Source organism: Vidua chalybeata, chromosome 4, assembly GCF_026979565.1.
Source record: "Vidua chalybeata isolate OUT-0048 chromosome 4, bVidCha1 merged haplotype, whole genome shotgun sequence".
Classification (NCBI taxonomy): domain Eukaryota; kingdom Metazoa; phylum Chordata; class Aves; order Passeriformes; family Viduidae; genus Vidua; species Vidua chalybeata.
Window position 1 is genome coordinate 35,981,862 of NC_071533.1, and position 25,546 is coordinate 36,007,407.

The 25,546-nt window shown below is 33.8% G+C and overlaps 1 protein-coding gene across 2 annotated transcripts in view; it reads left to right on the top strand.

Moving 5' to 3' along the window:
• The window catches only part of TUSC3 (tumor suppressor candidate 3), a 113,388-nt gene that overhangs the window by 67,233 nt on the left and 20,609 nt on the right, over window positions 1-25,546 (top strand). The window contains exon 7 of one of the 2 annotated variants that reach the window (XM_053941278.1): window positions 15,824-17,065. In XM_053941278.1, coding sequence (XP_053797253.1) covers window positions 15,824-15,916 — 93 coding nt within the window. In that variant the 3' untranslated portion in view covers window positions 15,917-17,065. Of the gene's footprint in view, window positions 1-15,823; window positions 17,066-23,792; window positions 23,857-25,546 lie in introns of those variants that run through there. The other variant, XM_053941277.1, reaches the window with a different exon arrangement.

Genomic DNA, 25,546 nt, shown 5'->3' on the forward strand with positions numbered 1-25,546 from the left:
ATAGTCCTCCATGGACTAATTCACCCATAATCTCTGGTTCAGAAAGATACCCTTTTATTGTTGTTACTCATTTTTATGGTGTTTTTTTATTGAACATAAGGAACTTTTAGTTGGGTTTATATTTTTCATTTTTTTTTTCCTGCAAGTCAATAATTATTTGCTACTTGGAATTTTATTAAGTATAAAATTATTTTTCTATGTTTACATGAAAACAAAAATTATTCTGACATCTTCTTTTGTCTAGCTCTGGTGCCAGCATTAATTCCTTTCTTTGGCTAAACTTTCATGTTAACTGACTGTTACTGAAGGAAGATACAGTAGAAGAAGACATAAGGACTAAATTAAAAGGTAAACTAAAAGGATTTATTGTACATGTAGTCTGTTCTTCTGCCTTCAAAGGCAAGTAGGGTGGTGCTATATACCTCACCTATTAGATAGCAAATATTTCTGAGCTTCTGGATATTAAGTGGCAGTTTATATGGCTTTTTTTTTTCATTTTTCTTCTCTTTAAATCATTCGTAAGACTTTTTTTTTTTTTTTTTTAATAGATGTTGCCACACAAATCTTGTAGCTATATGTTATAGTCAGGGATAGACACACATACCTGCTTTCATTGTTTTCCTTACATATGCATTTGAAGCATTATAAATATTCTCAAGGTTAATGATGCCGCAACTACTGTTATTTGTTCCACTGGGGTTGAGATTTAAAAGAGTCATCTTGGTAGTCTCCTTTTTTTTTTTCCTCCACTTCTAGCAGCAAAACTGAATTAAGATTAAACAGAGTCTGAACCCTGGTAGCTGAGGAATCATTTTTGACTTCAACTGGTGTGCCCAGATAGGCAAAACCTATTCCTATGCTAAAATTAAAATAGAATAAGCTGATACTTGGCAAGGTTATACATATGAACAGAATGTGAAAGTAGGTGCTCTGTTAAAGGCAGGAGTTGACTGTTGGGTTCAACTGGTTTTGTAGCTGGTTGGAGCAGAGGAGGAGTTGGTGGTGTTTGTGACTTTTATAACAATAGACCTATTCAAAGCAACTGTGAAAATCAACTTGAAGGAGGAACGTATCTGTATTCATTTTTCTTTTGGCACAGTAATGCTTCAATAGCAGAAAGAATTTTTTTTCTAGCTTTATAAGAAACAATGAGAATCTTTCAGTAAATTTAAGGACCTTGTTTACTGACATTTTGTATTTCTTAGATTAATAATTTCTTTATCTAATGTTCATTGGTTGGTGTTGTTCTTCTGTTTATTGTAATTATTATAATTATAAAAGAATTTGAATGTATACATACATACTTTTGTCTTCTCAGTAATCACTGTAAAATATCCTAGAAATCTGACAACTATTTTCCAAATTCTGTAAAGCTCTTGTTACCAGAAATACCATACAACATGTGTTAGTAATATTAAAGCTTTCTGCTCCTCCATTATGTCCAATGATAAACTATTGGGTGAAAAGTTTGATTTACATTAGTTCAAATTAGATCTTGCTCAAGAATAGCTTACATGGCTGTTACACTATAAATGCTTATGTTTAGAAGCAGACATTGCTAAGTCAATTGTCTTGCTATGTCTTGCTATTTCTCAAAAAGTCACCAAAATGTTTGTAAGGGAATTATTGTTTTCAAACTGCTTTGTCCTTCTTTATTCTTGGAGTATGGGGAGGACATAATTTAACTTCTACTCTCACTTCTGGTCAGCATTCAAACTTCTTTTATGTCCACATTGTTGAGAAGCAAGTTCACAAAAGGAGTAGGTTTTATACAAGCTTTACAACAAGGAATTATTTTTGTTTCACAGTAGCCTTTAGACACACAGACTTCTGTCTGTCACTTAAAAAGACATTGCAGAGTTATAGCCCATCTTAGGAAAGTTTGCTTGTGCGTAACAGCTATAATTGATCTGCTCTTTAAAGATTTTAAAGTCATCTTGTGTCAAGCTAATATTATGTACAGAAGTGGGTTGAGGAGCAGATTTTGTGTGCATCACCTACTCTTAGTATTCAGTACTCACAGAATCAAACTTTCATGTTTATTTGAAATAGACTGTAGTTCTTTTGTATGTGTTTGTACTGCAAAAAAGAGGCATTTTTCACTGTTCCCCATAGAAGTTTATCATTAATATTTAAACCAAAGCTGTTAAAGGCTACAGCTCTTCAACTTCAGGTACAGTGCAAAAAAAAAGAGTTCTTTGCTGACAGTCTTGCAAGTCTAGCTTTTGAGCAGTAAACAAAAGCATGAAATAATCCTTTGTGTTTACAAGTCCTGGGGTCACTTAGCATAGCAAAATGCGCTACAAGAAATAAAAATATCACTGCCATTTAAAAGAAGGAAGTTGTCTGTATTTACACAGTCTCTCACACTTCTAATATGGGTCAATGGAATGAAAGAAGAATTTGGTTTATGTTTTTTTTTTATTATCAGTGTTCTAAAAAACATTTCAAAGAAGAAAAAAAATATTCCATAGTTCATATTAATCAAAGTAATCCCTGTCAGATGTATAAAAGTAGGAATTTTTCCATAGTTTTCTGTGTGGCTAATTACTGGAGTCATTGAAAAAAAAATCCAGAGTAGATCTTATTGTTGACATTTTATTTGTTTATAGACAGAGAACACTTCAATCAGTGTCATAAAGACTTAATAAATACTATCTGGTCTTGTCCAGTACTGTCATTTAAGATATTCTTAATGCTGGAAATGAGGAAATTACCAAAAGGAGGGCAGGGGGGGAAGTGGCTTATTTGGAGTGTAATTTGCCTGCTGATGTTAAAACCAGTACAACATGGTAGTACCCACAGCCCTTTTGTATGGCCCTGTAAAGAACTGGATGAGCATTTAGCTAGAAGTGTGCTACAGGAAATGGAGATATTGCAAGCATTGGATCAGCTGCACAGTTTAATAATAGATTTTAAGAATTGATTTAAGATCAAAATCAAATTAAAATTATGCTATTAGTCATTTAAAATCCCAATAATTATTAATTTACATTATTATTAATTAGCTCTGGAAATTACAGAACCACAAGGCTGTGATGTGAACAATGCCACTTTAGGTATTGCTCACGCTGACCTGTGGTCTGCTGTATTACCTGCTCTTACCTTGAAAACTGGATCAAAACTGGATAAAATTGAGGTCTACAAATATTTTGAAAAATTTGAGTAACTGCAAAAAAAACCCCAAAAAAACAACAGTACAAAGACTTTAATTTGTATTTCTTCTGGCTTCTTCTCCTGTTTGTTTAATTTGCAAATTTCCTAGTTCTGCTAAAATATTATAAAGCTTCATGTACTGAAGAACAAACAATTGAAATCCCCCACACAAGCTTCTTTAAAGCTGAGGAAAAAAAAAATTATAAGGAACAGGTTAAAGACACATTCAAACCACTCTTACTCAGAAGATTATTTTCTGTATAAATTTAAGAACATCTGTTCTGAACATCCTATCTTCCAAAAAAGACAACATATATGGGACATGGCAAAATGCATCCTGAAAATAGACAGCACAGCTGGAATAGTAAACACAGAATGACAAATTGAAAAAGAAAAGGATAACTGGGGAAAAACCCCAACAAAAGAAACAAAAAGCAGAAATATCTTCCAGCAGAATCCTGGATTTTATTGCTGTAGGTGATAAGTACACATCTGCTGATTTATTTAATGAGCCTCTGTTCAGTTGGGTTATAAGCATAAATACCAAACCAACAAGGTCAGTCCTTATGCATAATATTTGTTTAAATTGTTTTCTTTCTCTTTTACCTGTTTTCTTTTCAGTCAGTCATCTATACCATATTATATAGTTGTGATCTCCAAAATACCTTTAAAGTCTAATTCATAGTGCATAGGTATGCATTAGCAGGAGGGCCCTTATGCATTTTCCAGTCATGGGCAAATATATCCTATCAAAGTCTCTCACTTAAGATTTTGCACCCAGACTCATTTTTACCACCTTTTGTATTCAAATGAAGGCTTTAATTATTGGGTGGATCATGCATGCAACACTTCGTACCTTGATTTTGACTTATTTGATCACATATATTAATCACATTCAGCCCATACTTATAAAATGGGTACTTTTTCCTGTCTGAGTTATTTTCATACAATGAGAACAAAATTTCCGGAAATCCTTCTGGCTTTGGACGCGTATGACTTTCAGTTCTTCCTGTGTAAAGTAGTAGTGGTTTTTATCTCAGTTCCTTTCTGGCCTCAGCTGAATTCATTAATGCCAATTTTTACACCCAAGTCATCAACTTCAAATTTCATAAATTAGTCCCAAGATATAGACTTCCTTTCCTTTATGTATTTTTAAACAGCCTGTTCTGTCTCCTGTTGAGCCAGTTATTCAAAATGCTTATGGAGTTTGTCCTAATCCCGTTTGTTAACACCTTTAAATAAACGGAATGAAATGCCAAAGTCCAGATAAATAGTAGCTTTTTTTTTTTTTGTCAGGAGCATTACTTACTTTAAAAAAAAAGATTATATCTAATGGATCTGGAACCTATCTCTTAGGATCAAATGTGCTGTATTACATCTCATTTTTCATGTTCCTTCGCATGTTTAATTGTTCTTTATTTCAAAATTTATTACTTCTTTTATTTACTTCTTTTCAGGATGCGTTTGATTTCTGTGTATGCTTTTCTGTAGATTTACACTCACATGGGCAGATAGATTTGTCTTGAATCAATACATAAAATTGTTACTGGGCTTTAAGGCTCATGTACTAGTTTTGGAATTCTGCTTTTTGAGTTTTCCTGCAGCTTTTAATGTGGTATAGATGCATGCTGTCAGCTATGGATACTTATATTCCTTTTATTCATCATAAACATTCACAGAATTAGGAAACTGGATTATTACCACTATTTACTGCATATTAACTTTTTTTGTTTTTTCTCTGCTTTAATGACTGAAGTGTGAGCTACCTGTTTGCATTTCATTTATGGGGCCACTTCAGTTTGCCTCCTGGCAACTTCTTTTATTTTGTCCCTAAGTTTCTTGACCTTTTAAGAGGGAAATGTATTTGCTAGTTATTTTCCTTCCATTCTTTCTGAGCTCTGGTTATTCATTGTATTGCACATGGGATTGTTCATCAATTAGTTCTGGAATGCTTCTCCAGAAGGTCAATAATTTATTTGCTTATTTATTTTTAAGATGTATATAAATTCAAGATAACTTAATGAACTTTAATGGTTAGTCTCTGGCTCACTCAGTTCACCAAATTTTTCTAGTAAGGGTGATTTCCCTTGTTAATTTTTCATTTCATTTGATCTCTTTTGAAATGTAAAAATCTTAAATTGAAAGTTTAAAATGTGTTACTATTATTATTTCAGTTTATTTTACTGACTTAAGTCATTTTACCTGAAACTATTTTGTGCTTCCGGTGTACTTACAGTGCCCCTTTTCCTATCAAAAGCCACTTAAAATATTATTGATTCTTTTGGAATCAGTAGGTAATTGAGAATGGAATCTGCCAGGTGTCACATAGTGATCACTGAGGTCTGCTCTTAGTAGTGTTTGCACTCTACCTAGAAAATTAGTCTTTAGTCTACCATAAGGAGTTCTTTTTCTGAATGTTTTTCAGTTCTTCTACTCTGCAATATCCTTCTCCATGAGTGGGGTCTCAGTTCTATCTCTCAACTTCATTGTCCTCCTCCAAAGCGAGTGAAATGTTCACTCGCATCAGTGCCTAGTTCAGGTGAGGATTGCTCTTTTGATACCCATCTTCTGTACCTTGGTTTACAATAAACAGGGCACATGATCTGTGATCCTTTAGCATGAAATAATGCTAGAAGGTGAAATTTAGGAATTTACCTGTACACTCCCAGATAGTACTGGTTTGTTCAGTCTGTTGGACCAAAGAGGAACTAGTATGAAATAGAACTATTTGAGATGTGTGCAGTGTGTATACCGGGTTTGAAGAATTAATATGCACTACTTGCTAATTTAAACATAGTCTTTGGGTCCACAGCAGCTCAACATAAGCATCTTTATATCAGTAATTGTCACGTTCTTCCAGTAAAATTTTGTAATTTGTTCTGGTATGAAGAGTGATCTTGTGCAACTGCTCTAGTTCAATGAAGATCATTTCAATCACAGATTTGTATCCAATATGCCTGTTCCTAAGAGAAGGCGAGTCTTATATTTTACCAGGTGTATTCTGGTAAAAAGATCATTAAAAGAATATGATACTGTATATGATAAATATATGTCAATTTCTTCCTGATATATATATATATACATATATATGTATATACATATATGAACAAAGGGTAAGATACAGCTTTGAGTCCTGTCTGTCTTTATCTTTGTAGCACTGTATGCTATTTTCTCTTATTTCTTGAAAAGACCAAATGTCTGCAGGCTTCTCAGACTTAAATATTTTGCTTTCCTAAGTTAAGGGCTTTGTTAGGCTGTACAATGGATACAAAAATATATTGTCTACTTAGGTTGATGATCTTTCTCTTCAATCTTGTAATTTTTTATTGACAGTAAAAATGCATCTTTAAATTAATATTTAGAAAATGAGTATACCAAAGCGTAAACTTCCTTGTTCCAAATTTTTAAAGTAATTTTGGTGTTGAGAAGAGATGTGGTGAGGAATTGAGAGTATCTGTGTGTAATTGATAGCTGACTCAAATTCTCAACAATTTTAATGAATATTTCAATTTAACTTCTTGTCTTACTTTAGGTCTTTTAGAGACAAGTTTGGTATAAGTTTTTTTTAATTATCAAATTTAATTTCTCAACTGAGAAATTATAAAACTAACTCAAAAGCTATTTATGCATGATAATAAGTTAAAAATATGTTGCATCTTTTGTATGTAAAAAACTTTTCAGTGTGGATTATCTGTAATTTTTTGGAAATATTACAGTAGTTGAATCCTGGCCCTTTGTCATATATTCGTTTTTAATGTACTATGAGGATAATTTGCTTCTTTAACGTGCTATGAATACAATTTTTCTATATTTAACAGGTCACACCACAGAAATATTTTTTTATCCTGTTTCCCTGACTTTCCAACACAATTTTCAGTCCTTTAATATTTTTATAATTCTCTAGAACTCTTTGGAAATTTGAATGAAAATACATATTCAAGTTACTACTTAGATCCTAGACATGATCAGTTTTAATAGCTTAATCTTTTAACATAAATAGCAAACATTTTGTATTTATAGGTATATTTCCTAATCTCAGTGCTGCTTCTTTTAATTTTAAAGGTCAGTTCTATTATTCCTGAAGGTTTTTTTTAATATGTCAAGTTAAAAAAAAAGGGAGTAGAATACTTTCTGTCATGCAGGAGTTGCATTTTAATATCTACCCAAATAGAGTGCATTTCCAAAGAAAGAGTTTCCCAGAAAAGGCTTGCTAGATGGTATTAAAAATACCAGTTTCAAGGGAGACAAAAGAATGACCTTCAAACTTTTTCTGACTTTGTCTCTTATCAGTCATGCAAGTGTCAGAGTCATAATGTGAATACTCAAGAAGGCTTTGAATTGTCAGTAGAGGGAAGCTTCCTCTTTGAGGTTATATTTGCTGGAACAGAAGAGATAACATTATTATCAGTGCTTTTGTAGTGTAGCCAATTTCTCATTGCATGTACTAAAATTCACTTTTTAATACAGTTTTGATATTAATGTAATGATAAATATGTCAGACTGTTAAAATAAATTCTGAATGTTTCTGTCAGTCCTGACACAATATGAAATAACGCTCTGGTGTCTTTCAGAGACTTTTATGAGCATTTCTGGGAAAAAAAAAAGAAAAGTAATTTTCAAACACATTTCTAACCTCCTCTATAGCAAATTGACATTAAATATGTTTTTTTCTGGGATGTGTTGAATTACCAAACAGTTGGAACTTCAAAGTTTAGCTCTGGAATGTGAAATACAGAATAAAAACTAGCACACTGTGTAATATACAAATACCATTAAATGCTATTTGTGATCACCATCATAGGAATTCTAGGGTTTTTTTTTATTAGGCATTCAAGCCCCGTCTTTGAGAATTTGTTTGAGCAGCTCTTCATGGGCTTGTTAGTTTTATATCTTAAATATTGTAATTTTTTTCTATGGTCTAGCTAATGCACAAAATACCAGTGCATTCAAAAGTATTGTGCAAATTTTGCATGGTAACAAAATTGTGATAAACTTTCACGTGGCCCACTTCAAAATTGTTAGTATTTACACTGAAATTAATCAAGGGCTTAACCACTACTGATCAACTGTAGAGAGCTTTGAAGACTATCTTTTCATTTCCATTGACTTAATGGTCATTAGTAGCAAAGTTTCACTTATTATTTGAGATCATTTCCACAAGAATGATGGAATAACTCAACTAAAAGATATAGGCAGTCTTATGAATAATTACTGCATTTAGATATTCTGAAGTAATATATGTATTTTACTTAAGTGAAATTCTGATCTTCTCATATATAGGTTAGCAAATAAAGATTCACAGAACTTACGGTTTCGCCAGCAATCACAAATATTTCAAGTGTATGAAAATAACTCTTAAGATCTAACAAGTTATTCTTAGAAAATCAAAAAATCATCAAATATCTTAAGTGCCTGGAGAATTCTATGTTAACAGAATTGTGGCTTTGCTGAAAGCTAGACCTTGTTAGTATCACAGAAAATTGACCATATTTTGTAATGGTTGGAACTTTTATTACTGAAGATAGTTCTTCTTTTGGTGTGTTAACAATATGCCAAATCTTGTAAAGTTACCTGTTTTTTATCAAGAGGCTGATAACAAACATGTTGGTTTTGACAGGAAGGTTTCAAATTAATTTGTACAGTGGCCTTTAGATCAACTCTGGATGTTGTGCTAAGAACTCTGCAAGTTGTAAACTTCTGTCAGAGTATTACTGATTCTTTGGAGTAAGCATTTTGGAGTAAGCAAATTACATTCATTCATGTTAAAAAAAAAAAAAAAAAAGAAAAGTAACAAGCAGAAAAAAAAACCTCACCTGAGAAACTTCAACTGCTAAATGTGTGATACCAGATTTAATGTGGAACATTAGGAGGATGTCATGAAACTTTTCTTACATGTTTTTCTTGTTCAATCACTCAATGTAAGTCATATTTTGGTTCACTAAATACTTAATCTCCAGGTCAATTTAGAAGGAACTTGGGAGAGAGGCATTTCTAACCACCAAAAATGTGTCTTACAGTTTACCTGCTGAATCTTTTGCCCAAGGTTATTTGCAGAACCTATTCTTCTATACTGAAAGCTTGATTTTTCTTGTGACAGCCAGTTTATCCTTCTGCAACTAAATGTTATGTAGAAATAAATGTTATACTGAAATTCTTTAATATAGAGTAAATGGTTTTACTTTATAGTTTGTTCTGTGCAATTAAGTGGCTTACTCAATATTATATATCTTTCTAAATATTAATGTTCTGAAATTCTATCAGCAATAAACCATCAGAATGAACTATTGGCTCGTTGAAATCAATAGCAAAACGCTTATTGACTTCTTTTGAATCTTTATTTCATCCAAGTTATTTCAGGTACAAAGAAATTTCTTTGCTCTTCTACAAATATGTGGTACTAGGAATCTGCTTAGGTCAAAGTCACCTTGAGCTGTTTTAACTAGAGCTTCGCACCATGTATAAAGAGGTGTGTGTTGAAACCTTTTTTTTATTTTTGACATCACTATTTTGCCTTTTTCTAGTTAATTAATATGCTGTCCTTATAACTGAACCATCTTAAATCTTTTTTTTTTCAACAACTTTGCCCAAATTAGTAGTACTTGCTTGCTAAGCCACGATCTACTAAAGTCAAGAAACTTATTCTCTTACTGCAGAGAAGGAGAATAGCTTATCATGAGGTATTGTTTTTGCTCTCAAAATTCTGCTTTGCATTTCAGTCTTTGTTAATGAAATTCATTATATAATCTTTGCCTTTGGCCTAAAAACTTATTTGTCCACAGTCACCTGTTTATTTATTTCAAAACAGTTACTGTGTTGAAAAGTACAACTTTGTTATTTTATGATTTGAGGCACAATAATTGAACATTAAATAACTCTTATATTTGTAGAATATGACTAAGCTTATTCTCTCCTTTCTGAGCTGGAAGCAAACTGAAAATTCACAATGAAGTACTTGTAATACTCTTAACTTCCATGCAAACTGTAGTCCAAGTATCAAAGTCTCACATGAATAAGCCCTTAAAATATCTTAAGATATTTTTTATTTCACATCAAAGAATTCCTACTTTTCCTTGTCCCGAACACATGGACATTCACTGTTCAATTAATTTTTTTTCCTCCTCTTCTAGGTATTAATGTATTAATGTTGCTTCTTTAGTAAAGCTAGCATTTAAAATCTTCAATATAAGCTTGATGTAATGATAGTTTGGAATGCCTATAGAACTTGTGTTGCTTTTTGCAATCCTGGAACTTTTCAGTGCTTGACTATTTGGGTGTTTTTCTTGGCGAGAGCAGATGGAAGAAACTTGAAATGCAGCTTGTCTTGCTGACAGCAGTGTTTGATTTGTATTCATTTCAGGCTGGAATACTTGCTAAGGATAATACAGCAAATAGGTCTGAGGTTTTGTGTCATAACATAAATTTTTTAGTTAATGGTGTTTATGTTATATTCAGTGATTGTCTGACATCATAAACAAAACTTTATAAAAGACATCATCACAAATGTGATAGTTGCTGAAGTGCAAGATTCTTAACGGCATGCACATCCTTTGGAAAAAATGTTCTCACTATTCTAATAATTAGGAAGCATCTGCTAGTGCATTAAGCAAGGACTTTAAATAAGTGCCTTCATAAAGCATGGATTCAAAGAGTTTGTTACTGTGAAATAAATACCTATTTGTCAGGTATGCCTGCTCTCAAAGTTTGTATTCTAAACATGGAGTGATTCTTGTATTCTGAATTTGTCTTACTAAAGGCTTCATTTTATACACTTGCTATGTCATGTCAGCATTACTTCTTCCAACTTGCTAACTAGACCTAATATACCATACAAAAAATTGCTCTGGGCAACACCAAACACTTTTTTTATAATAACTCAGCTGTACATTCCAATTAGTGTAGGTTTATTCTAGGATACTGATAGAAATTTTAAAATCAAGGGCAGCAAAACTTACTAGGAATTTGGTTTTGACCCTTTTTTTAGGCATTCAGTTCTATTTTGATTTCTTTTACAGTCATGCTAAGCCTGTATTTTTCCTGAGTTCTTTTCTCCAAATGACTGCTTCTTTGTGATCTTAAGTGTTAATTAGCAAAAACAAAGAGCAAATGAGAGAGATTGTACTGGGAAGATAACAAGCTGTTAACGTCCAGTTATTGAGAGATGCCTCTGCAAGAATTAAGGTGTAAAAGACATCATATGCCAAAGTCAATAGTAGGGATTTTATTTACTAGTAAAATGGGAGGTAGAGAGATTAGAAAGAAATAGAAAAGCGAGCAGAGCAAGAGACAGGCCAAGAATTGGGGTTAACTCCTTTAAGGAAATCTTTGGTTTGGAGTGATCAAAAGGGGAAGACTGAGAAGGAGCCCTACCTAGTTAGGAATTCTCTAATTCGATACATTACTGATAATAGTGTACCTTCCACAAGATTGCTTGTGCTTACAAAGTTTTCATACAAAATACAAAAAAAGTTCCCGTATAAAAGGTTTTCATGGAAACACATCTTTACATTTACTCTGTTCTCCAGGACATAGAGTACAGCTCCATGTAATTTAATCCTGACACAAAACAGAAACTGTGGCTTTACTATTGGTGGTGTCATAAAGGAAATTTTTATTCTTTTTAAGTTTAGCTGTATTATCCCAGCTTGCTTTTTCTTTCTTTTGAATTTCCCCCTTCTGGTCTAGGAAGAGGTACCCAACCATTTTGTATGTAAGATTTTCTTTTGTTTTGACAAGATTATTTAGTTCACTTGTTAATATCTCCGGAAAATTTAGTCAAACCATAATAAATCTAAAACTTCCCGAGAAAGACCTGGGAAGCCTAATATATTTTCCTTGATTCCAAATATGAATTCTGGTACCAGCTCCAAAGCTAAATTTGAGACAAAATTATACATCCATAAGATAAACATAAAAGCTTTTCCTTACACCATTTTTTTCAGTAAAAAGACAAAATTAGCAAAAATCAAACCAATAATAGATAAAATGTGCAGTCCTGCTATTTTTTGTCTCCCAGCAAGGCGCTGGTGATGAAAACACAGATCACAGTGACATTAATAAACTAAAAATACAGGCAGTTAAGGTGGCAACTGAAAGTTTCATCCATTCATCATAGCTCAATTTCATCTCTTAGCAGGTTCCTATAAAAAGAAAAATGATAATTTGGCCTACTATAGAGCATTTATTAAAAAAGGAACAATCCATCGATTATGATAAGGTTCCTGTGTCTACCACAAAAGTTACCAAAAAGTTAAAAGGGCCTAAATAGTGATTATCGCATCATCTTGGCTGTCTTATGTGAGTTTTCTCATGTAAATTGAGAGAATGCCAGTTCCCCCATTTCAAACTGGTTCCTTTGATCTTTAGTGAGGGTCTTCTGGCTTTATTCCTGGAATAGGAAAACAAGACAAGTCTCAGAGGGGTTTGTCTCGATAGATTATCCTTCAGTGTTTCAAGTTGTTTAACTACCTGAACTTGGTATCTCTCAAGGTGGAGTTATAACTTTTATTTCATTAAATACTTGCTGCACTGCTGGTGGTGTGTCTCCCATCTTTTCAGAAGGGTCTTCCTTGTTTAATTTCATGTCTGGAAGGAGTGAGATAGCTTGTAAAAGTTCGGCAAGCTTGAGCAGTCATGGGTGAATGTTTATACTAATGTGGGAGCCTGTTAAAGGTGTATCATCCTTCCTTCCAGATAAGTGCCAATTAAACCATGTCATGTTCTGCAGCATTGGCATTAGAATTAGGAGAATGTGAAACCACCCCAGGTGCCTGTATTGTGGCTACTAGGTTTCCTCTGTTTGGTATTGAGGCTGTTAGTGGTGCCAAAGCAGCTATAACTTCATATACTCATTTTGTGCTGCAGCAAAAATACAGCACTGTGATAACCAGCAATTCTTGAATTAGGGAGTGCAGGTGCCACACAGAATGAGTGCACTTCAGTCACTACATTGCTTTTAGGGTTAAGATGAGAAGACTTTTACTTCTTGCAAAGGAGCCACAAACTAACCTCAGCAGTTTGACAGATAACTCTTCTTGCTCCATTTACTCCAGTGATTTTAACTCTTTGCCATACAGCCAGGTTCTCAGCACCCCACTGCATTAATACTGGATGTTGTGCTACCATATCTATTAGAAATTTTATTCATTGATGACAAGACACAGCTGGAATCTGAATGCATGGCTTGCATTGATAGGATTCCGCTTGCTGGATTTCAGTTCCACCTAATTTATGGCCAAACTTTGATATCTCTGTAGCTGTATACAGCACTATTTTAGTAACATGTTGCTGACTCTGGCAATCATCCGTGGTTTCAGTTGTAGTTAAGGGTCGTAATTTTACTTCCTTATCATTGGATGTCAATGCAAATGTTTTGCTCTTTATCAGAGCAGACTCATTCACTGTCTCCCAACTTTTCCATTGTTGTTAATTGGATTGTAGCTTTGAAGTAATTTGGTATTGACACTTGCTCTTGCTTCTGCTACAAAGTAAACTTATTTTTGTTTCTGTTTTCCACAGCCCTTTGATTTCAGCATGTTTTGCAACTAGTGTCATAGTAGTCTGTCTGTCTTCATTTCTGCTTGCAGCATTTCAGTATTTAAGTGAAAATACCTTCTATGCCTCACAGCTTGAAATCCAATCGAAATAACACTTCAAAAATTTCAAAAGAGAAAATATTGCAGTTCACGCCTAGGAAATTAAAAACATGTTTTGAGTCATAAATGCTATGAAAAGGTATATGGGGTTATGCTGAAGGCTTTATCCAAAATGGCTGTTATTTCTTTGTCAAAAGAAAATATTACTACAGACACAGGAGAATAGACACTTAAAGATAATTTTTTTTCATTAGTCTTAGATTCTAAACCATAATTTAGATAACACCAGTGATGTGAGCTTAGCTGAATGGCTCTTTCAGCTCTTCCATCTGTATAGTTTGTAAGGAGACCTTCTGTTCTACTGTACTGTAGCTCTTTCCTCTTTTGCCATGACCATTCTTTGTCAGAACACCAATTTTATGAAGATCATCACACTTTCACACAGTGGAATAGATAGATATATGCAGTGGAATAGATAGATAGATGCATACTTTGCCATTAATTTTTTTTTTTTTTCTTTTGAGACTAAAGAGATTCATCCCATATTGTGCTCAGCATCAGAGGGCAAAAAGTAAAGAGATATTTGTGAAGTCAGAAAATAGTTGTTATTACAAATATGTTTGTGTTTTTAGAGAAAGGAGCAGGGAGGTCATTCTTCCCCTGTACTCGGCACTGGTGAGGCCACACCCTGAGTGCTTTGTCCAGTTCTGGGCCCCTCAGTTTGGGAAGGATGTTGAGACGCTTGAGCGCGTCCAGAGGAGGCAACGAGGCTGGTGAGGAGCTTGGGGGACAAGCCCTGTGAGGAACCACTGAGGAAGCTGGGGGTGTTTAGCCTGGAGAAAAGGAGACTCAGAGGTGACCTTATCACTCTCTAAAACTCCCTGAAAGGTGTTGTAGAGTCAGATGGGGGTTGGTCTCTTTCTGTAGGCAGCAACTGACAGAATAAGAGGACACAGTCTGAAGCTGCACCAAGGGAAATATAGGTTGGATATTAGGAAAAAGATTTTTACAGAAAGAGTAGTAAAGTCTTGGAATGGTTTGCCTGGGGAGGTGGTGGAGTCACCATACCTGGATGTGTTTAAAAAAAAAAACTGTATGTGGCACTTGGGCCCATGGTCTAGTTGAGTTGTTATGGCATGGGTTGGACTTGATGATCTTGAAGGTCTCTTCCAACCTAGTGATTCTGTGAAATGCTGTTCATGAAAAACATGTCAATTTCTTTTGTTTCCTAATTGGAAGTATTATGGTTTGGCTTCCATGGCTTATGGAAGCAGTCCATACTCCAGAACAACTATTAACAGTTGAACTTTAATTACAGCTTTTCTTTTGGTAGAATCACTGTTTTGGCTGTCCAGCTGTAATGAAATGTGCAGGAGCATCACTTTTCTGTGAGAATTTTTTTGCCATTTTTTAAGTTGATTTAAAAGCAGTCAAGTTGTTAAGGCATCACAATTGCAAAAAAATTTATTTCCTTAGGCAAGTAGGCTAAGCTGTGTCACTCAAACTTCCCCAGCCTACTAACATGCTGTTTCAGAGATCCTGGAAGTCTTTAACTCTGTTGAAGTCTCTGACCTGGGTACTGTGTATCATGTTGCACATTTAGAGGGAAGATACTGGTTGCATTTGTTCCATCCATTATGTAACATGAGAATTAAGGCTCTAACAGTAGCAATGTTTTATTCCTAATGAGAGGTTTAAGTTCTTTGTTTTTTTCTAAAATTGATAAAGTATGATTATTTGAAGACTTGCTGTATCTTTTGTTCTCTTATTGTTTTGTGATTAATAAATATGGAAGAAGTCCCTCAGAATTAATTCGTATTCAGCAGGTTATATCAAAGCCTCTAAATCTGAGCAGAGTGTTTACAGTTTCTAGATTTGTGAGATAATCTCTACTATCTCCTTTGATAGTACGTCTAGATACCCTAAATAATGCAGTATAGCTATAAAAGCTGTCTAGGAACAACCAGAGCAGCAGCATAAACCAGGGTTTGTATGCTATTTTAAATTATACCAGCTACCCTTTCCAGCTTGCTAGTCTTCAAAAGTAAAGCAGCATTTTTCCACTTTTGTTCTAGGGCTGGAAACCCAGATCATATTCTGTGCTTGGTGCCAGATGGACTTCATGGAATGCAGCCAGCACAGGCTGTTCCAGCCAGCCAGTCCTATGAAAACCGGTTGCTGTCTCTTGTCTCAGTTTTTGGTTTGGGCAGTGGTGAATACAGGAATGAGCTCAGGACTGGAAAATGTAACTCATATTCATTGAATTTAAAAATGAGGGAATCAAAGTCTGAGTATGAGATTGTTGTCTGTATCTGTATTACATAGATTCTTAAAAAAAACCACCAACACTAAATATTTCTTAAAAAGGGTTGATTTCATCCATAGCTATTAAACCTACCCATCAAAATTGGCTGATATGATTTATGGTCTTGTTTAGTAAGTGAGTCTGAATACTTGCACTAACTGTTGCACCAAGGATGCTGAAAAAATAATAAACACATGGAGTTCTATTTGAGGTCCAGTTGATTTTCTAGATATCATACTAATTTTTAGAGTAAGGTGCTTGAGTAAATTGAATGAAATTACTGAAAGTACATAAATGCAACATCTAATAATTCTGTCTATCCCTCATTATTTTGTATGTGCTGGTGTATGCACTTCAGCTGTTTTGTTAGTCCTGATCTTGCTGGTCTATAACTGAGCTAGATGCCATTTCATGTTGAGATGTTTCTTAGAGAAATTGCTTGCTATGATTATAATACATGAAATTTTCACTAGGCTGATGAACTGTTGGCTTATATTTGAGTTAGAAATGTTTATAAAGCTAGTAAGTGTTCAAAAGAAATAGTTTATTTCAGGTAGGTTAAATTAAAGTTTAGGTGTTAAATTAAAGTTTATTATTTCTGTTTATTGTTAAATAAAATGAAGATTTCTAGAAAAAATGTTGTCTCAAATAACTGACTGTACATTTCTTACTGTCATATGTGGTCTTCATTTTGCTAGAAATGCAAATTTATTTAGTATTTCTGTTAGCAGTAAGTGAGTTTAGATTTATTTTGTGTTCAATACTACATTAATTTCTGAAGCCATTAAGCATCATTTGCAGATGCCCCTTTTATATCTGGTTATCTACAATAAAAGCAATTGCCTTATTAAATACTTGGACATTTTCCTAACTACTGAATATTAACATGTGATTAGAGTAGTCAGAGGTTTCTTTTAGTAAATTAAGTAGCTTCAAGACTTCTTGTCTTTCTTTAGTTTTCGAGATGGAATTCTTATATTTATTTACTGAGGTTCAGTGTTGTTTAAGTTCTCTAAAATAAACTTATACCCATATTACATCCCTATGTCCCAAAAAATGGTTTATTAATTTGTCAAATTGCATCCATGTGCTAACAGATGTTCCCAGCTGGTAGCCATTCTCACACATGTGAATAACTTAGGCCCAAACCAGTATCATCTCATGGTTTTTCACATCATTGGTCGCAAGAAGAGCTTTTGAGGGATGGCTGCTACAGGAAAAATAGGTCACCAAACATGTGCTATCCCCAGCAGATAATAGTATCTTCTGTGATGCAAAGAAAGCAGGGAATTAGATAAGGCTTCTATTCTGAGATTTTCACAGACACGACTAGGCCAACAACTTCATAGGAAGTCCCCTACTGGGTTCATAAGTAAGTTAAAACTGATTTCCTGTATGAACCAAACAAATACTACTACACTGGAATTAGAGAAGCATATTTGGAGTGTATGCTTCAAGTGAAGCTATGTGAAACAGTGCTGGTTTTAGAAAGCATTGTATTTAAATATGTAGCTGCAGTAACAGAGTCAGAAAGCTTGAGATTTTGAGCTGTATAAGATTTTATTCTTAATCCTGCTGGGTAGTTTAAACTGGTTTTGAAGTGTTACAGAGTTTGCTTAGAAGAAAACCTGTCTGGAGAAATGCAGGTATGATAATGAAATCACACTGTAAAATACTTATTTATATACCTTGATGTTTGGTTTCAAAGTTTTTGCTTTTCTGAATGAATCATTTGTCCTCCATGAAATGTTTAAGCTTTTTCTGCACTCAAAATGAAAAGGTCTTGAAATGGTATTGCAAGACAATGTTTTAGAACTTCTGCTTTTTAAGCATTTAGATACTGCTGAAAGTCCTGCTGTTCCTGGACTTGGAAATTATGTAAAATCTGAATTGATAGAGAATGTTGCATGGTTCTTTTTCTGTCTAAATTAAGAGAAAATAACATCTGCTTATATCTAATACATGTTCTTGGCAAAATTGGTGGTCTTTAATTAAAGTATGCCATTCCGAAGGCTCAATCGTAATTAAGTAATCCGTGACTTTCTGTAATGTTCCTTTCTCTGATGAATTTCACCCTGAATATTAATGTAGTGAAAGAAGACAGATCAATAGTGCTTATCCTAATGGTGTGGAAATCATAACTCTCTCTTTGGGGCAGTTAACTACTCTGTTGCTTCATTGCTTTCTACATATGTTAGCTTGAACTTGGCCTGTTGTCTCCTTCAGGGCACAGTTTCCATCTAGGGATTTCTTCAACATACAATCCAAATTCAGTTCATCATTTTCAAGAATAGTTATTAGCAAAATTGTCTGCTTTTGATCAGTTTTCAATACACTTTTTAATTAGATGTGTGTCGTATTTCGTAAACTCAGGATGAGTTATTTCTCAGTTATCCCAAATTATACTTCATGAAGTAGCCTTATATTTTAGGCTATTACTAAACCCAGCTCAGTTTAATTAGCTCCTTTCACCCTAGTATCCTTCCTGTGCATACTAATGGAAAATAAACATCATGATGTTTGTTTAAGAAAGCACCTGAAATCATGTTTTAATTCTGGGTAGTCCAAAATTCTACTTGCTTTAAGAATTAGCACATGACTTGCAGAGGCCTTATTTCTCCTTACTTTGTTTCTGGTTTGTTTACATTGCATTAACAGAAAGGAAAAAAAGAGCACACACTATAGTTAAGTATATTACTGAACCATGACAACCATCACTCTTGAAGGGAAATCACAAACATATGTTGCATTTAGGGAAATTTAAAAAGGATATGACATTGCTGTTATCCTTGAGTATTGTGGTGTGGGATTTTATATGTATTTTTATATATATGTGTGTGTGTGTGTACCATCTGCAGTTCAATAACACTAAATACTTAATGAGTTTATGAATAGTAGATAAACACTTAACACAGTTTTGTAAAAATATGCAGGCATTGAACAATTGATTGTCACTGCCAAATAAAATGACTTTATTTAGGGATATGATTATTCCAGTTCAAAATTCAAATAGATTCTTTGAAATAAGACCTGATATAGGAGAATGTTTGAGTTGGGGAAGAACTGGTTGTTTAAAGTGTGAGTGACTCAGGCTCTGGTTCCCCTATTAGTCCTACCACCATGACATTTGCTGTTGTCTGTTGTGTGGCACTGCTAATTGTGTGGCTGTCTGGTTTTCTGCTCAAGCTATCATTGCCTCTCTTCTGACAGACTTTATCTTTGCATCTTACCTGGTCCCTCCTGTTGCTGCCTTTAAAATGAAAGAGAAAATCTGAGTTTATTAATGAATTTATTTAAAGCATTTGCCTAAAGCATTTGCCTAAAGCATTTGCAGCCAGATAGACTTCACAGAGTTTCCAAATATTAAGTGGATTCAGTGTCAAAAAGCAGAAAACTTGGCAAAACCAGAAGTTGTACTTCTCAGTGTTTTAATGGTTTGTAGCTTCAAATAAAATTTCATGAGAATGTCATTCTGCAATCTTCTTATAGAAGGGAAGAAGTAGTATGAAAATAAAAAAAGCCTCACATATGATCAGTTCCTTTCTTTAGTTTGAGAATTGATAAATAGCTAATCCTTCAATAGTCCTTTAAAAATGTTTCTTCAAATACATTTCTATTTTAGGTAAGTATGAGTCACAGAGGGATATGAATTTCAAAACTTGATGAGTCAGTGGCCATTGCAGTGTACAGAACTGGTGTGTGGGGAATACATTTGCATAAATATGTATCAATACACATATAATCCATGCTTCAAGTGGCCTCAAAGTAATGTCATATGCCTGTAGGGAAGGACACAAAGAAAAATGCCATACAGTTCTCACCATTTGCTCTTCAAGAAAAGCTGTTTGCCATAATTTTTTACATTAAATATTGTTTTTCTGTCTTCTGAAAATGTCTGCTCTGTTTTTTGTCTTAGAAAGTAGGTCTGAAGGTTCACTGAGGAAAAAACACACCCTGCAATTCTTTTGTGAAGTGGTTAATATCCATTCCTCATAAGAAATAGGATGAGGTACTGTCATAAATTCAGGTGATTCACAATAAGTTATCAAATGCAAATTATTTTGGTTAGTCTTCATCCCTGGAATAGTCTGTCACTTTCTGTACTTACCAAGCATTGCTCCCATTGAGCCACAGCTATAGAGGAGATGTGCCATGCTACTGTTTTGAGTTCTTGGAGAACAATGTCTTGGGAAGACAAATTGAGGACCCTGTTGACCACACACAGATCTATTGCTAGGTAACTTTTAAGAATAATCTACCTAAGAACATGTCTAATAGAACAAAGAAGTTGGTAGTTAAAATGATGATTTGTCTTTTTCTTTTTTTTTTTTTTTTTTTTGAAGGCAATACTGTGCTGTAAGCATCTACCTTATTTAATACTTTAACAGAGTGGCTTTCAACTAGTGCTTTCAATTACTTCAACTCTCTCTGTTGATTTGAGGTCTCTTGACCTCTCAAAGATGAAACTTGGGTTTTGTGTTCAAGCTGGCTACTCCCTTTGCTTTTATTCATTTCCGTCCCCTCTCTGGAAACTTAACAATTGTCTCCTACTAGCTTTTTAATATACACATGAGATTTCCAGGACTAAAGCAAAGAACATCCTTGTAAGCAAGGCTGTGCCTTTAGCACCTCACATTTAAAGAAACAGAGTTATAACATGAATCCCTATGAGACATTTAGCCAGAAATTCATATTCTAGTTTTTTTGTCAGGTTTTTTTTTGGGTTTTTTTGTTTGTTTGTTTGTTTGTTTTTTTTTTTGTTTTTTTTTTTTTTTTTTTTTTTTTTTTTTTTTTGTTTTTTTGTTTTTTTTTTTGTTTTTTTGTTTTTTTGTTTCAGATTTTTGTTTGGTTTGTTCAGGTATCACATTTGCAAATACACAGTATCTAGTTCATGGTTTTTTTTCTTTATACTGAGTATCAGATGGCAGCTATGACTCTTATATTTCACCTAATTAATAATGGTAATGAGTATATATTTGTTTTCATGATTTTTTTTCCCTAAGTACTTTTATCTTTTGAGAGACTGTTTGAATTCTGATATAAATATGCATATTTTGCATCATGTAATAAAACTATTTGCTCTGTTAATTTAATCAAAAGTCAGGGAAAGATATTCTGCTCTAAATTATTTGTTGTTATTAGGATTTTATCACAGTGATTAACAATGAATCAGAAGAGAAGGCTCTGGGGAGACCTTATTGCAGACTATCAATACTTAAAGGGATCTTATAATAAAGATGGGGACAGATGTTTTAGACCTGTTGCAATAGGACAAAGGGTAATAGTTTTAAACTAAAAGAGGGTAGATTTAGACAAGATACAAGGAAGAAATTTTTTATCGTGGGGGTGGTGAGACACTGGCATAGGTTGTCCAGAGAGGTGAAAGATGCCCCATCCCTGAAAACATCCAGAGTCAGGTTGGACAGGAGCAACCTAATCTAGTTTATGGTCTTGCTCACTGCAGGGGCATTGAGCCACATGACCTCTAAAGGTCCCTTCCAACAGCTGTGTCCTTATATTATTGTGATATCAAGCCTGCTAGTGCATTAAATTAAATCACTATACCACTTCAGTAACATTCAAGACCTTGCCATAAAGTTTTTGAAATCAGAATTTCTTCTAATACTTCTTCTTTTTAAAACCAGAATATGATTTTAAAAGCAATAACCATCTAATTAATTTTTAAAGCATTTAGTATTTTTGTGGTGTTTCAGCTTTGCATTATAAGTAGTATAATGGACAGTATTGCAAACTGGGTTTCCTGCAAACTCTGATCATCCTAGATGATATTTTTTTAGATAATTAAGATCCTTAAGATAATTTTTTAGTCATTTTTTCAAGTACGAATAGCAACTGAAAAATCATGTTTGAAATGTTCAGAGTTGAAAGCATATTTGCTGGCATTTTTAAAAGCATCATTACTGTACAGGTTTGACAGCTACATGGTTATGAAACTGTCCTATTTCATTAATAACATTCTTTGAATTTTTTTTTATTCCCAAGTGAAACCAGAAGTCACACAAGCTGGAGTGATATTTTTAAATAAAGTTACTATGAGGGTCAATGAAGACCAGCACTTAAAATGTGATTCCTCCCCAGCATGGAACAGGTTTTTGTCATCAGAAGCAGGAGCGTAAAATTTTGGAAGTGACTATCTTCATTCCTATTAGGAGGAAAACTCAAAAATGTAATGTCAAAATAATGACAAAAGGTCACTATTCACAGGACAATGGTCATAACTGAATCAGAATACACAGTCTATTAAGCATTTTAACTTTGTCATTCATTTTTATTAATTTTTGTCATTCATTGTTTCCTTCCTTTCTGTTATGTACATGAGATCATGTATATATAACTGTGGGTGTATATGTAGCCTTATACATTTATAAATTTATAAGAAGTCATGCAAAAAAAATCAAGAAATACAGTTTAGCTCCTTGTCATGTCAGACTTCAATGAGATATTCTTATGAGATCAGTGATTTTTATCTTGTTAAAGAAAGAGAGAAATAGAAACTTTAGGTACATGAAGGTCTTGCCTGGTTTATGTTGGAATTGCTTATTTGAATGAGCATAATATGATTGAATTTTGAAAACAATAGGTAACAACCTACTGAGTAAATATAAATTACATCATCTGACACAGCATTTATCAGATTTTAACTAGTGTGGGTGAAGGCATTCTTTTGTATGCTGAAGCATCCAATTATTTCAAATCTGAGTTGTTCTGAATCCTGACAAGGATGCTACTAAGTCAGAATTATTCAGAATAAACTGAATTAACACATGTAAGTTAAATAAACAAACAAACCCCTGCATTCAGACTGAGGGCAAAAAGTTTTCTGTTTCTTTACCTTATTAGAGAGCATTTTTCTTCCCATTTACTTAGGGTGAAAATTTTATCTATGCCTAAGAATAATATACATAAATAATACTTTCAGAAATGGATATATTTAATTTCACATAGCATGCTATGACAAACTGTACTCAATGTCTGTAATTAATACAGGAGAGGAAGACAGAGAATCTCCCTCATTTTGTGCGTGTTGTCAGCTCTTCAGATTTTTGCTTCCTTTATTGCTATCATAGATAGTTAACAATAAACACTAACAGCTTTTCACTAATATACTACAGGTTCTTAAAATAAATGTACAAGAGGAGCCCATTAACAATAGTTACTTGGGGTAGAGGGCAGTAGACTGTGTTAGACTTAGTTTTAGTATCAGCATTTATTTTACAATATTTCCATATAAATAAGATGGTTTATGCATTAGGAACTTTGATGGACACAATTATACCTTACTGGAGAAAGACAAAATAGACTTTGTATGAAGAAACTTCACTCAATCTGAGAAAGACTAAAGTAGAATGATTTGTTTAAGGCAGGCTTCAGTTTTCACTTTTGTAAAAACTATGCTCTGGCATGTCCTTGATTTTATCATCTCCCTTCTGAAAAATTGTATTACCTGAGCAAATAAATGCATGTTCTTTATTCCACAGTAGCAGCACTGTGAAAAAGAGTCCAGCATAATGCTTTCCTGTTACATTTACTCTCTATATATGTTTTGTCTAAATTTTTAACATTCCTTTTTACTAAACCTACATACATAAACTGTGCTATTAATTTCTAGCTGTTGCTACCTGCTTTTTTCTGCAAAACAGGTTTTATTCGCACATATCTGGTCATGCCATTTTCAATGGATTTCTTAAGGAGTAATGTTTTTCATTTTTATTTTACAGAGTTACATACATGGAAGCAGCCAGGCTCAGTTTGTGGCAGAGTCACATATTATTCTTCTGCTGAGTATCCTTCAAACTGGTGATAAATATTAAAAACCAATATGAGGTACAGTGTGCTGTTAAATAAAATGGCTCTGGCAGTGAATATCATTGAACATTCAAGCAGGTATTGTATTTTGGCTTACTTATTATATGTTGAAATAAATATTCATTGTTGTTTCTATTTACTGCCAAGTAACACTGGCATTGCTTTTCACCTATGTGCACCTTGTTATCTCCTTTGTTAGTTTTGTGCCTGGTTACTGTTCTTAATTTTTTTTTTCTTTTCAGTGTTACCTTTCCAGTGGCAAAACCTAATTTTCATATTTTTTAATCTTTCTTACAATAATTAAAAATTCAATGAAAAAAAAATTGTATTTCTTTTTACTTACAAGAAAGGCATACAGAAATTTACCAAGTGTGCATGAAGGTGATTTGTCCTCCAATAGTCCTTGGATTTTTTTTCCTCCACCTAATACAAACAGTTTACTACTACTTCTTGAACCAAATAACTCAATCACTTTTGCTCTTACAGTGCCTCCACCCAGAAAGACTTTGAGACCTACTTTTACTCTTTCAGTCTTAATGAGTCAGAGAAAGTTACGTTGGGGTTTTCAGGGTGGTGGGGGCTGGGGTTGGGTATTTATTGTGTGAGTTTTAATAAATAAACTGTAAGAAAAATTTCTATTCTCTCTGGGATTTTTAAACCCTGATTCTTACCATCTTTCTTCATTGAATGAGAACTCTAATGACCATTAACCATTTTTAAAGTTTAGTAGTTCCATTACAAATACCTTTCTCTAAGGGGAACAAGCAAAAGAAAATAGTATTTTCCAATCTGCAGTAATAGATGGATCCTAGTTTTATGATCACGGCTACTCTTGTTCTCTCTCTGAAGTTATGTTACCTTAGAACCTGCCCTTCCTCTAACTTCCCTGTCTACCTTCATCTTTGGCATTTCCTATCCAAAGACAACAGCTTCATTAAATTCATTTGCCTGGCATCTATTTTGCTACCTGTGAAACCTCATATGCCTCATAAATAGCCATTATTAATTTAGTTTCAAAGTTATGATCATATTTTGCAGAGCAAATTTAATATTTGCAATTGGATTGGAATGCTGTTTCCAGTTCTAGATCTCTCATACAGGAATGTTGCAGACTTAATTGAGGGAGTCCAGCAAAGAGCCACAAAGATGATTAGGGGATTATCCTGTGAGAAAAGGCTGAGGGAGCTGGAACTGTTTAACTTAAAGACTCTCATGAAGAGGAAGGAGACAAGACTTTCTCAGTAGTGCCCTTTGAGAGGACAAGAAGCAGTGGACTAAAACTGAAAACCAGGAAAATCAGTCTGAAGACAAGAAGATGCTTCTTACTGTAGGGGTGTGCAAACGTGCAAGCAGGTTACCCAGAGGGGCTTCAGAGTTTCCATCCGTGTAGTTTCCACCTGAAAACTGCCACGTCAAAACTCAGTGATAATTGCATTAAATGCTGCATTTTTTTAAAAAGTACACAGAGAGAGCTATTGCTTTTCATATGAAAAGTTTCTTGTTTATTAGATAGAGTATGCATCTTATTGGTATCATCTTTATGCTTTCCTTTGTAGAGTTGCAATTTATGATTTCACGGTTTTCTGCTTTTTGTGAACTGCCACAATTTAAACAAATCTGTTATCTAAGACAATCCCATTGTCTGCTTGAGAATGAGAAAAGTAGA